Source organism: Kogia breviceps, chromosome 7 (genome assembly GCF_026419965.1).
Source record: "Kogia breviceps isolate mKogBre1 chromosome 7, mKogBre1 haplotype 1, whole genome shotgun sequence".
Classification (NCBI taxonomy): domain Eukaryota; kingdom Metazoa; phylum Chordata; class Mammalia; order Artiodactyla; family Physeteridae; genus Kogia; species Kogia breviceps.
Genome location: NC_081316.1, coordinates 103,581,321 through 103,594,879, shown reverse-complemented (window position 1 = coordinate 103,594,879; position 13,559 = coordinate 103,581,321). Strand labels below are relative to the sequence as shown.

Genomic DNA, 13,559 nt, shown 5'->3' with positions numbered 1-13,559 from the left:
AAATAATGAACTAATCACTGAACCATCACGTCTTCATACAGACCTACATCAAACCAGACTGGCTTATCTCACAGGTTGCCAATTATTTTACTAAAAATTAACACATGCCCCATTAGGGGATAACAGAGAATTCTGCTACATAGTGAAGCTACAGAACAGAGGATTAAAACAGCAAGCTGGCCACTCCTGTGACACAAGATTCAAAATGAACACCAGGAGTTAAGATTCTCGAGAAAACTAAATGGTAGGGCTCAAACAGTGAACCTGGTGAAGAAACAGGCCAGCTGGGTAGGAGAAACCCCATGACATTAATAGTAGTATCTGCTTCCTTTGAACCTCTTTCTCAAGCCCAGAGTTTTCATATGTCTTCTTGCATTAGAATTGGTAACATTCCTCAGAGCCAAGTAAGGACAGAGACCATCTTGTCAAATTCTAGTTAGAAGCACTAAGCCAGGTCAAAGTCACCGTTAGTGAGGTCTGTAACAGTCCTCAGCATCACAGTCATGGGCATTAAGTGAACACTGATTTAAGATAAAGGCCCAGGCACCATAGCTATGGATCTCAGAGCAGCCCTTCCCAGAGATCCTGGCCTGAGTCAATCTGTCACCATCACGCATCAGCCATCATGACAAGGTACCCACTGTGTACCCGTCACTGAGCTCAGAACTATGTGTAGTACGTAATTTAGTCCTGACAATTCTTTGAGTTAGGTAGTGCCATTCTCACTTTATAGATGAGGAAAGGGAGACTTCGAAAAGGGAACTTGCCAAAGTCACTCAGTATGTCTCAGAGCTCAGATATGGACCCAGAGTTTGACTCAAGAGCCCTGTTCTTAACTACTATAAAATCCTGTCTTCCAACCCACTGTAGTTGGTACATGAGCTAAAACCCATGCCACCCTGAGAAGTGGAAAAAGCACTGGTCAGAAAAGTCAACAGACTTAACTTTTTCATCAACTCACGCTTCCTACACTTGTGAATCTGAGCCTTCACTTACTCATTTAGAGAAGCACCACTAAAGCCTCTCTCCACTCACAGGTTGTTGTATAAGGTTAAACAACTTAGTCAACAAGATTATGAGGTTAATTCTAATCTGTAGTCCAGTGATTTCTGTCTGTAACTCTCACATTGGGATCACACTGCTATGTTGATATAATGGCCATATAATCGAGTTAGGATGGAATCAGAAATCAGCACAGAAGTCTTTTAGTCCAGTGGTTCTCTAGGAGACGTGGGTCACCTGCAGGCCCTTCTCCACTCTGATTCCTTGTTTTAGGGGGCATCTCTGAAGGAGATTTGTTGTAGAGACAGATGATCCTAATGCACCCTCTGGATGAGGACTAAACTATCTACTGAGCTCTAAAGTACATAAACTTAGGAGTTAAGATACTCAAACCAAAATCCTTTCTCAAATACTTGCTGACCATGAGACCTAGGGCAGCCAACAATATTTACATTCTACAAACCTGGCACCACGGCTGCCTTGCAGATAATATCTACTCAATAAGCCTTAGTTATTACTACAGAATCACTGTCTGGTGGCTTACTTGGAATTTCTTGAATATAGCAAAGAGTAGCTATTCCAGAGCTCTGATAGTTCAGTAACTATAACTAACAATGAGCCCAATTTGCTTCTCTGAGCCCATCTCCAGTTATTCTATTCTTGACTTGTAAAGCAAAACAGAATAAGTTCACTTCCTATGTAACATAAGAAACTTAACCCACTCTTAAGGGCATTATGAGCATTTAAACATTAGGCATACCACCTAAAAAAGAAACAAAGAACCCATCATCTTCCAGTCATTAAACTACTAAAGAACAGATGGTACAAAAAGGGTTGCATTTCAATAGAACTAGCTTTATTATTATTTTTTTTTTAAACAAAAGAAATGGTCTAAAAGCAAATACAGATATGTACCAAGGGATGGATGTGACCTGGTACTTACAAAGGAGCTGCTGTGTCATAAATGAAAACAGCATGTTAGGAGAAAAGTAATTTCCAGGTGCTGTGTGCTTGAATAATCGGGAGAAGCAAGTGCGCTGAAGGAAGGTGCTCTGCCAAGGCAGTCAGCGTGAGCCCAGGGGAAGAAAAAGAAAAACCACCAGAGGTCCTTCCAGAGAACTACGTGGTGGCAGCATGAGAACTGGCATATCAACTCACAGTCTTCTCATTTTCCCCATTTTCTATAATTTTCCTCTTCTTCTCATCTGTTTTTTTCTTGAAGATGTTATTTCGGTAAAACTGAAGTTCTTTGATGCTTTCACTAATGTCATCAAGTGCCCTACAAGCAAACATACCACGCTGAGTTGAAATGTCCGAAACCCAGAGGAGATGATCACCATTTTGCAAAGCGTAACTTTTTATAAATAACTTAAGAACAACAGGTACTACTGTAAATGCAACTATCTGACATCATCAAGAAGAGGAACATTTCAGAATAGCAAATTTAAAGTGCTTTGTTTTTTAAAAAATGATTTAAAAAAATTTCTAAACTATAACAGATTAAAGTTTACCAAACTGTTCCATAAGATAGTGAGGTGTTCCACAGGGAAAAAAAAAAAAAAGAATTCCAGGGTCAAATAAATTTAGGAAAACCCAGATTAAACATTTCTTCTTTTGAAGTTTTTTGCAAAGCATTTAATGTACTGATGTGTTGTGAATTCCCCAGGAGGTTGTACTATATACACAGTATTTCTGAAACTTAATCGACCACCTGTGTGGAATGCATATTAACAGCTCGTGGCATGTAGTTTGGGAAACACTGCACAATACTTAATGACGTGCTGCACAAAATATAATCACGTACTTGAACGTAGCTCGTGACTCCACCATCATAATGAACATTACTTATCGGACAGTACCTAACCACAAAAGAGGATCTACCTCCTCTCTCGTGGTGATGTGTGCTATAACCAGTGGCAGCCTGCCTCCATCTAACAGCCTTTCTTCTCCTCCAACATGCTGTTTCTCATCTGTCGTAGTCTGAGAAATCAGGTAACCAAGATTGCTAGGACACTGTGCAAGTAAATCAGTCTGCTCTGATTGTCAAGGGCCTCTTCGAGAGAACAAACTGCACAAACTTTAGTGCAAGAGCTTTAAGACAGTTATTTCTGTGGTTAAGGCAACAATTTTGCTTTCTTCCCAGGTCTCGGAGAACCAGTGGAGAGCTGAAGCTGTCAAAAATACAGCCTCTGGATAAATCAAGGTACACCACAACTTAGCCACAATACTGAAATCCAAAAAAAGATGTGAAGACCCAAAGTTCTTCTATAGCCCACTATGTGGCAAAACCTGACCAATCTTGACGTGAGGCTATTTAGTCATTAGTTATGCCATTTGGTGTGAATATCTGTACATTTCACCATAGCAACGGCAATGTGTTCGATGAGGTGCTTCCTCGGGCCTTGTTAGGGGTATTACTACCTTTCTAAACCCCGAAAAATCCTGAAATCCAAAACACATCAAGCCCCAACTGTTTCACAGGAGGTATCCCAGACCTGTGTTATTGTGCTGTAGTCCATGAAAGCCCAATAAAAAACATTAATGACAGGCTCTTTAGAGCAGAGACTTGGTCTTCCTGTTTGGCTAGAACTGTACACGGTACACAGTAGGGGCTCGGTACATGCATGAAACAAATGCCAGCTGCTACATCTCCCACCAAGTTTTATGTCCTTCCTCAGAGACTACAACACCAAAAAGTAAAAGAGGACTCTAGATACACAAGTTCTTTAAGTTCCTAGTGTACTTCAGCCTAAGGTTGCAGACATAAAAAGAAACAATCTGAAAAACTACAAAGTGTCTAAGTTAGGCTAACTGTGTTGCACAACTGTACACAAAGTGTTCTAATTTTAAATGACTACAAATCCATATGCTTGATGGGAAGAAAATTATACTGCTCATTACTAGAAAAATTAGACCGCTTCACATACCTACAAACGAAGTTATCTACAAGTTTCAAAACAGCAATAAAGACATTAAGACCATACATATCTCACAATGGAATGTTAGAACACTGACCAGAACTCCTGATAATCTTAGCAAAAGAAGGTGATCTTTATGTAGTTGTCCTTTACTTTTCCCCCCAAGGGAATAGAGACATTATTTCAAGCAGTCAGGAATTTTGGGAGTTATGTGCATGTCAGATGGCCAAGAACTTGGAAGGACCCAAACTTACCTGTGAGAAGCAGCCTTCTTTGGTGCAAATTCATATTCTTCTGGATACCAGCGTCTACATACAGCAAAAATGGAACTCTCAAAGGAAAACTGTCTCAAATACACTGAATAATTACGTCCTTCAAGTAGTTTCATAACTTTGTAAAAGGCATTTGGGTTGTGACTATCGAGTCACCTCCCTGTCTGGGACTCCACCTTCCTCCCTTTCCTCTCTTCATACTATAGGTTCTCTTTGGGCAAGATCAACAATGTATAAGATTATTAAATCTGCGCACTCCAGCCCAGCCCTCTCCTGCGCTTCTGTCATGGATATCCAACTGCCGACTGGACATCTCCACCTAAAATCCACCAGACACTTCCAGCTCCACACACACATATGGTCATACTCATCATCCTCAACATCTCCCTTCCCTCATCTGTCAAATCTACTCATCCTCTTATTTTCCCCTTTATCTTTGATCAGTTCCAGCATCCACCTAACCACCCAGACTAGAAACGCGAGGAATCACTTTACACCTCCTCCTTTTCCTCACGCCCCCATTCGAGCACTCAGTGCCGTGATACCGACCTTCTCAAATGCTCTACCTCCTGCTCTCTACCGCCCACTGCCACCTCCCTAGCTCTTTCTTCTCTCTCCCAGATGGTAGCAGGGTCTTTCTCATCTCCCACCTCTTTTCTTACCACCTTCTAATCGGAATGATCTAATCACATCACCTTTACCTTCCTGCTCCCGCCTATTTTCATACCTCTGCCCATTCTCTGGAAAGCTCACTCCTCACCTTAAATAGCTGGAAAAGGGCCACTCTTCCTTAAATCTCAACCTGAAAGCTATCTTCTCCGTGAAGCTTTTGCTAACTCCCCGTCCCCCTCACTCCAGCTGTCGGGTGCTCCTTCTCTCGTGCCCGCAATATTCCACCTGCACTTTTCCCTAACAGACGTCACCACACGGTACACTTCTCAGGTGGGTTTTTTACACATCTGTCAATTCACTAGACTCTAAGCACTGAAGGGCTTTTCATCTGTATGTTCCCAGCACATAGGCCAATACGTGGCACAGAAAATGGGTGCTCAATAAATTTCCCAGATTAGTGAGATTTATACGGAAGATTTTTGATGTTCTTTCTCCCAGGTCTCACCAGTTCAAGAGACAAAGGGATGAGGAAGTTATACACCCACTTGGCCCCCTCAGTTCTACACCTTTATTCAATTACTCTACAAATTCTCAAGGAAAACATGCTAAATGAGGCAGTTGAATGGATCCTAAATATAGCCCTTACCTGCACAGCTCTTTAACAGTGCTCACATCAATTATTCTATAATGAAGATGTTTCATGAACTGGGGCATGTATTTGTCAAGAAACTTCTTATCTGCATGAACTGAATTTCCTAGAAAGACACGAAGCATACCGCATCTGTGTATTTCTAGTAGTATACAAAAGGACATAAAAATTCATAAACTGTATTTAATTGGAGGTGATTTTTTTTAAATAATTCATACAATTCCTCAAAGCATCTCAAAACTTCAAAATTAGGTTTGAGTGTATCTGATTAGATTACAAGTGCAGATTTTGGAGTACTTAGACAGTCTAGCTCATAATAAATTTGTAAATGGCCTCTTTATGGACAAAAGGATGAATCTATCATTCCACATACTTAAAATAATGCTCAAATCTGTAACTTCTTTAGATAATACCACATGCACAAATTTTCTCCCAGTAGCACAAAATCTACACGACTAACACTAAAAGTTTAACTGTAGATAAACTCATAAGTAGATAAGCATTTATTTACATTTCAATTTTAATCAATCATATCCACATTCATGTTTCCACACAGTAATTTATATTAAAAACACTAAATTTTAAATAAGAACTTTAAAACAGACACCAGCTGCATTGGCTAGGGGGAAAATTTATACAATACATGCTATAGGACTTAAAGTCAAAACTTTTTTATGACTATTTAAGGAAAATGTTAGTTACTATACCAGCTTACATATACAAATACAAACACACCACCACAGGACATTAGCCTCCCTCTGAAAATGGCAGTCCTTTCAAAATCCTAGCAGAACTGGCCTAGTTTCTTTAAAAAGTCAATGTCACAACGGGAAAAAAAGATAGGTGCACATTTTAGATTAAGAGACTAAAGCGACATAATAACCAAATGAAATGCGTGAGTCTTGACTGAATCCTGCTTAAAAAACAAATAGGCATTTTGGATGTGGACTAGATATCAGATGATGTTACTGAATTGTTTTTAATCGTCTTAAATGTGACAATGATACTGTGGTTACTTAAGAAAATGTCCTTATTCTTGGGAAATGCTGGGTGAACTATTTAGGGATGATGTGTCATTATGCCTGCAATTTACTTTCAAATGTCCACAAAAATAGACAGATAAACATGGCACAGGGTGAACAACTACTAGATCTAACTTTTCTGTATATCTGAAATTTTTCCATAATAAAAATAGGTGGAAAATTTTTATTGAGTTAATCTGGGCATCCCAGATCTCGTGTCAGGTTTCGGGGCATTTCCCCCGATATTCATGTATAAGTTATACAAGGAAATTTGAGCAACAAAAGTAAGATGGATAATCCAAATCAGGGTTAAGTGGAAGGCACGATGATCCTGGCTGATCGTTCTGGAACCGCAGTCTCTTGAACCGCTACGATGGAAGGCTATCTACAAGGCAGACATAGGACTGGATTTTACCTGCAAGCGGACAGAGCCCCGGAGGAGTCTGCTGTCGTACAAAGGACAGAAATTCATACTCTGCCTGCTGCAGTGTCATTGTACTCTCCTTCACTGCTTTGGTTAGACCAGACTGCAAGAGAGAATCCCCAGCCCCACCAAGACACATGAAGTCAGTTTTCAAAGGCATCCAGATATGACACTTCACTTCTAAAATGGGCAAATATAACCACAGATGGACCATTTACAGAGCTCAAGTTCACACTGAAACTGCCATCTTGGCACCGATTTTTTTCCGTAAAGAATCCAAGTCAAATAAGCTATGTTCCTGATTGTTAATAGCATTTCCACACAGTCAGAAAAGATGGTGCTCAGAGTCCAAGGATATAACCTCTGGGAAGAAACAACTTAACAGGAGAGCGGCATTCTCCCTTCTCTGAAAGTTGATGTCTAACCTTATCCAAAAGACTGACTTGAGCAATACTTGATAATCCGCAATGTGCTCGTGACAGACTGAATGCAGGAGAGGAAAAAAGAGGACATTCAGGAGAAGATGGTCTCGAGAGGTCCCAAAGATGAAAAGTGAACAAGCAAGCAGTTTCCCAGGCTTGCCAAGCAATCTTCCTCTACCCCTTTTATGGTAATGTTACCTTCCCATGATGCTCCTTACACCAATCTGACATGCTGTCCAGTAACTCATCTGGCTGTTTTATAATCAGGTTAGGACCCTGTGGATAGGAAAACTTGTTAGTCATCCAGAATCAATGGGGATAAGCTTGGTTTCTAAGTTTAACTGTTTAAGAATTACATATATACACTAGAGAAGGGAAGAAAGATGAGGGATTTTGTTAACTCTAAAAGTGGTCCTCATTCATTCCAGCGCTATTTATGACAACAAAAAATAATGAACGAACACACACATAACACAACTGAAAACTGAAATGCCTATCAACAGAGGACACAGGTATCCACCAAGGGTCAGCAAACTATAGCCCCAGCCTGTGGCTTTTTTTTCTTTTAATTGCCAGGAAGCTAAGAACGATTTTTACATTTGTAAGTGGTTGTAAAACAAACAAATATGGGACAGAGAGATACATGGCACTCTAAGCCTAAAATATTTAATATTTGCTGTTTTTTAGAAAAGGCTTGCCAACCCCTGACTATGAAAAGTGTCTATATTGCCAAGTGAAAAAAGCAAATTGCAGAACAGCGTACGCATGCTTATGAGTTCACTTATACTTGTTTTTAAAAATAACGCACATTTGTATATGCATGGAAAATACAAAGAAAATACATAAAAGTTGGGGAGTGGGACGAGACAGGAGAAGAACAGCACAAAAAAATAGCTAACTATACATAATATTTTGCATAAAGCTATACTGTTTACTTTTAACAGTATTTTCATACTAAAAAGTTCAAAAAGTAATTGGTGACACGTGAAAGATTAAAAAAAAAAAAGTGATGCTGGAATTCTCAGCTCCACTTAATAAAACATTCAACTGTGAGTCAGATAGAAACCCAGCAGTAGCAGAAGCTCAACTTGTGGCATTAAAGCAAGTCACCTTCGGCTTAGTTTTACCTTCTGTACCATGGAGATAACAGCCCCCCCAACCCCTTCCCTCACAGGGATGTTAACAGGATAAAAGAAATTATAGATATGAAAGTTCTTTGAACTCTCTGGGGAAAAAAGATTCTCTAAATCCAAGCTATGATTACTACTAAAGCGGTAAAAGTACTTTGCAATTAGTGAGAGGAATGGCAAGAATTTGACTAAAATATGCCTGACAGCTACAACTAACAAGGAGTTTTAGCCAAACAAGAAAACTGGTGATGGCAATCTCCATGAAGAAGAAAAAAATTTGCTCTGATAACCTTTTTTTTTTTTTTTTTTTTTACTGAAGTATAGTTGATTTCCAATGTTGTGTTAATTTCTGCTCTACAGCAGTGGTTCAGTTTTACATACATATACATTCTTTTTTATATTCTTTCCCATTCTCGTTGATCTCAGGATAATATAGTTCCCTGTGCAATAAAGTAGGACCTTGCTGTTTTGATAACATATTTTTTAAAAAACCGAAAACCTCATATTGCAAAACACAATTCTAACAAACCATGATGGAAAAAGCCAACGACTATCAACTTAAGGCTATTTAACTTACTCTAGATTCCAGTTTGGCACTAAGCTACTTACAGAAAAATTTCCAGGTGGGACGTCTGTTCTTCTAGCATAAAACATTTTCCTCAGACTCATATACAAGAATAAAACACATATTCCACAGAACTGACACTTCAGTGCTAACAGCCCCTAAGCAATTTTTTTTAAAAAAAAAACACCCTTATCCTCAAAAGAATAAAGATGCAGACATAGAGAATGGACTTGAGGACATGGGGAAGGGGAAGGGGAAGCTGGGACGAAGTGAGAGAGTGGCATGGACATATATACACTACCAAACGTAAAACAGATAGCTAGTGGGAAGCAGCCGCATGGCACAGGGAGATCAGCTCGGTGCTTTGTGACCACCTAGAGGGGTGGGATAGGGAGGGTGGGAGGGAGATGCAAGCGGGAGGAGATATGGGGATATAAATGTATATGTATAGCTGATTCACTTTGTTATAAAGCAGAAACTAACACACCATTGTAAAGCAATTATTCTCCAGTAAAGATGTTAAAAAAAAATCCTTATCTTCATCAGACTGAGTCTATTTACAAATGCCACCCTCATGTGCAGCTGTGTGACAACAGACCCAAATTTCCTCCAGGGTACATATCAACTAACTGGTCCATTAAACTGTCAGTATTTCACATTATATCAACAGTCTAAGGGAAAAACTCTTCTTCAGACAAGGGTAAGTAGGGCTGGTAAATAAACACACTTCTCTTCACTATTCATATCTAGGAAATTCCAAGTGACGGGACAAAACAACCAAACCTAAAACTCAAGGTTCATATAAAAGTTTTTTTGTTTGTTTTGCTTCGGGGGGGGGGGGGGAGAGGTAGCTGCTACAGCGAGATACAAAGTCTCACGATTCCCCTCCAGCTGATGTATCAGGAGGTACTCCAAGATGTATGCCTGGTACTCCATGAAAGTAGCAATTCATCTAAAATGGTTCCTCCCCAGGAAACTAAGTAGAAGTCTTAACTGTAGACTTGTGAAATGTATCCAGTGCCAGTAGCACATCAATCCGACCCTCTGGAAACTTATTTTAACAGAACTGTCTTTCCCCAAAACATCCCTGCTGTGTTCCTATTCTAGAGTTTCTCACCACCTCCAAATACTGCTGACAATATGACACAGAGTTATTCAGGGCCCAGGATTTCACCCTCCACCAGTCAGACGTTCTCATACGTTTATTAAATGCTTTGTGAGTGGCCAAAAGGCAACAGGTGTGTTTTATTTGTTTTGCTTAATGTTTCGGTTAAAAGCAGCATGTTAAAACTTTAATCATGCCCAATATGTCAACAGGAGGATATTTCATGATTCTGTATCAACAGAAATTCTAAAATCTTAATACAGATCTAGACGAATCACATGTCCTAGCTGAAAAGGTAGAAACTGGATATATGGAGTTATAAGCTAAGTTATACATAAGCTAAGATTATAATATAAAGAAGTCAACTTTGGCGTGAGTCACCAATCCTCGTGGGACCACAGTCGAGTGTCTTATTAGTTGGGAGCATTTTACTCAGACTGCTTGGATCAAACTCCTGGCTCTCCCAATAACTAGCCAGGTGGCCTCGGGCAAATTACCCAACAACTGTCTGCCAAAGCGTCTCTCTATATATAGTGAGTATAACAGTACCTACCTTATAGTTGCTGTGAGGATTAACAGTGAATACATGTAAAGCACTTAGAACTGTGCCTGGCACACAGTAAGCTCTTAGCAAATGATAGCATTTATAGTTCCTAATTTGGGGCAGTACTGTAGAAAAATACTAGGCTCTGAGATGGATTACTTTGGTTCTAGTACCAAGCCCATGACCTAGAACATTATTTTGGACCTTAATCTACAGGGACCTCAGTTTTCTTATTTCTTAAACAAAGAGATGGTGGGGGCCAATCTTTAGATTGCCAAAACACTCTAAACAGTATGGTTGTATTACAAGGCATAACCTACTTCAGCCAAAATGTTGAGATCAGAGTCAGTTATCAGACAGGCCATCTCAATAATCTGGTCCTTCTCAATGTCCAATCCTGTCATCTGCAATAAAAAATACATCACACACACAAAACCGTCTTTCTGGTCTACTGTATCCAAGTTTATTTAACAGGACATCCCTCAAGCATGTTCAATTTATATCCCACAGCCAGGATAAAAGAGACAATAATGCTCCTTGAGCAAGTCCTCAAGGCACTCATTATGAGTTATTTATTCAATAAACATTTACCAAGGGCCTGCTACATGCCAGGCATCACAGTCCTACTCTGGGGCCGATGCAAAGTAAGCAAAATCGAGTGCTGACAGCATTCAATTTTGGAAGAGTTAGATAACTAACATTACTACATCTCTGCAGAGTTTACAAAGTTTTTATGTTAATTACACCACTTGATCTTCATCACAATCTAGTGTTATGATCCCCATTTCATATATGAGAAAACTGAGGCTCAAGGGAGAGGGGAATCCTTGGCTGAGTATGGCAAATCTAAAGGGATCAGAACTGGGTTGTAGCCCCAACCCCGACCTTCACTAACTGCGCGACCTTGAATGAGCTGAGTCCTCTCTCTGGGCCTCAGTTTTCTACTTTAGGGAACGTGGGGTAAGGCTGAGTCATCCCCGGAGTCCCATCTAGCTCTAACAACCTAGGATCCTGGGAGAATGGGGAACTGGGGTCTAGCACAGCCGCTGTGCGCACCCCTAGCCCCGTGACCCTGAGCCCACCAGAGGGTTTAGCGAGGTCCACATCTGGACGGAATTGGGGGCTAGGGCAAGCCATATGGATGACTCCATCCTCTGGAAAAGAAACCCCACAGTCCGGCACAGTCCCCAACACCCGCAGGACTCCTGCCCCCCCGACCTGCCCCGCGCCGTCCACAGCCTGGAGGCGCTCACCTGCCACACCTGAGACCCAGACACTGCCACTCTCCCCGGACAGGCTCGGCTACTCTGTCCCACGCGCGAAACCTCACTCGCCTCCCCTCACGCCCCACCGCCCTGACTCACCTCCAGGTCTACCCAGACCATCCGCTGAGCCATGCTCTCCCCCGCCGCCATGGCTGCGCCAGCTTCACGGACACCCCACGCCCCGAACGCCCCTCGAGTCCCACCCACACCTCGCAACAGCCTGGAACCCAGGGAGCCGCCTAGCATCACCCGGCACAAGCCGCCACGGCCCCAAGCGTCTCATCCGGCGCTGGCGCAGGCGCGATGGTCACTAAACGTCGCAAACCCTCGGGGAGGTGTGGGAGCAAAAACCGCAAATCCCAGCATCCAGTGCGCCTGCTGGCCCTGAACAGTCCGGCTTAGCTGCCGAGTGGGGTGATGGGACTTAGAGTCTTGTCTGGTGTTGCGCCCGATATCTCCGCCCCCGCCACGTGTTTTCGGATGTTACTGGACGCGCCTGTTTTTCAGAACTAAGTTTATTCGTTTCCAGGAGTTATTTCCTGAATTTGGATTAGTTGTAAATCGCCTAGTTGAGGAAGAACTCTCTTAGTTTGTTAAGTCGAAAAAGACCTGGTTACCGTTTTTTTTTTTTTTAATGTATCTTTTTTCTTTTTTTTTTCCCCTTCTTTTTACTTACTTGCAACTCCACACACTGGGTATTTTTCTCATTTACATGAAACAGCAGGGTGGTGTGCTTTTTTCCAGTCCAGAAGACCATTTCCACTATCAACAAGTCCTTTAGAAATCCTTAAATGAGATCTTATCCGAGAGATCACTTAGCACGACGCTGTGGGTGCTGACTAAAAAGTCCCTTTCCTTCTTAGGCAAAGGGTTACTTCTTATTCCTTACACAGGGTCTTGCCGTGGTCTGTATTTCAGTTCAGCTGTTAGGTGTCAGTGGTAATGACTTCCTAGTCCACCCTTACAAGTTCTCAAGGTTAAATCTCGTCCATGTATAACGAATCTATGCAGCAAATTAAATTAAAATTAACTAAAAACAGCTTTGCTCGCTCTGCAATCTGCTTTGGTTTTGATCAAAGTATTTTTAATCGCCTCCACTAACAGCTATAGTTTCCATTATTTCCATGAGTAGAGATGGCCACCAACAAGATCTTTCGACCCTGGAGTATCAAATTGCATTGAGTCTCTTAAATCTTTGGCTATTCAGTGGCAAGTCGGGGTGCTGACTGCAACATTGTCACAAACATTTGGTCTCACCCTGGAATTATATCCTCTGTGTATTTTTCTGAAAGCCATATTGCCACTAATTACAGAGCTGGTGGTCCATCTTATAGTAATTCATACCTGGTGAGCTGGTTTTGTGGGAGAGAAACTTTGTTGCCTAGTAAGAACTGTAAGAATAATGCAGTGACCTGGATTTCACCTTCAACTTCTCTGGTATACCCAACCCACCACCTGCCAGGTCACAGAGAAAAATCTAAGTGTCATCAAATCGTGTGCAGTTTTATGTACACACACACACACACACTCACACACAATGGTATATATTCTAACTGCACTGCCTGATCAGTCACATTGTTTTGCTTTAGCTTTTTTACTCACTTGTAGCCTACTTTATAAGAAATAGTC

At 41.2% G+C, this 13,559-nt stretch overlaps 1 protein-coding gene across 1 annotated transcript; it reads right to left on the bottom strand.

The window, feature by feature from the left end:
- Positions 1–1,836: 1,836 nt before the first annotated feature.
- Positions 1,837–12,319, bottom strand: REXO2 (RNA exonuclease 2). The gene is made up of 7 exons (XM_059070205.2): positions 12,030–12,319; positions 10,986–11,069; positions 7,520–7,597; positions 6,891–7,002; positions 5,451–5,559; positions 4,175–4,228; positions 1,837–2,281 (listed from the first exon to the last, which is right to left on the bottom strand). The coding sequence occupies exons 1-7, from the start codon at positions 12,174–12,176 to the stop codon at positions 2,152–2,154; spliced, it is 714 nt and encodes a 237-aa protein (XP_058926188.1). The 5' UTR covers positions 12,177–12,319; the 3' UTR covers positions 1,837–2,151.
- Between the last annotated feature and the right edge of the window lie 1,240 nt (positions 12,320–13,559).

Bases quoted from the DNA above. Each gene is read 5' to 3' on its own strand.
- REXO2 (XM_059070205.2), bottom strand. From the start codon at position 12,176: ATGCTAGGCGGCTCCCTGGGTTCCAGGCTGTTGCGAGGTGTGGGTGGG. The intron at 11,070-12,029 runs GTGAGTCAGGGC...TTTTTATTGCAG, and splicing joins TGGTCTGGGTAGACCTGGAG to ATGACAGGATTGGACATTGA. The intron at 7,598-10,985 runs GTAGGTTATGCC...TCCTATCCACAG, and splicing joins ATCTCAACATTTTGGCTGAA to GGTCCTAACCTGATTATAAA.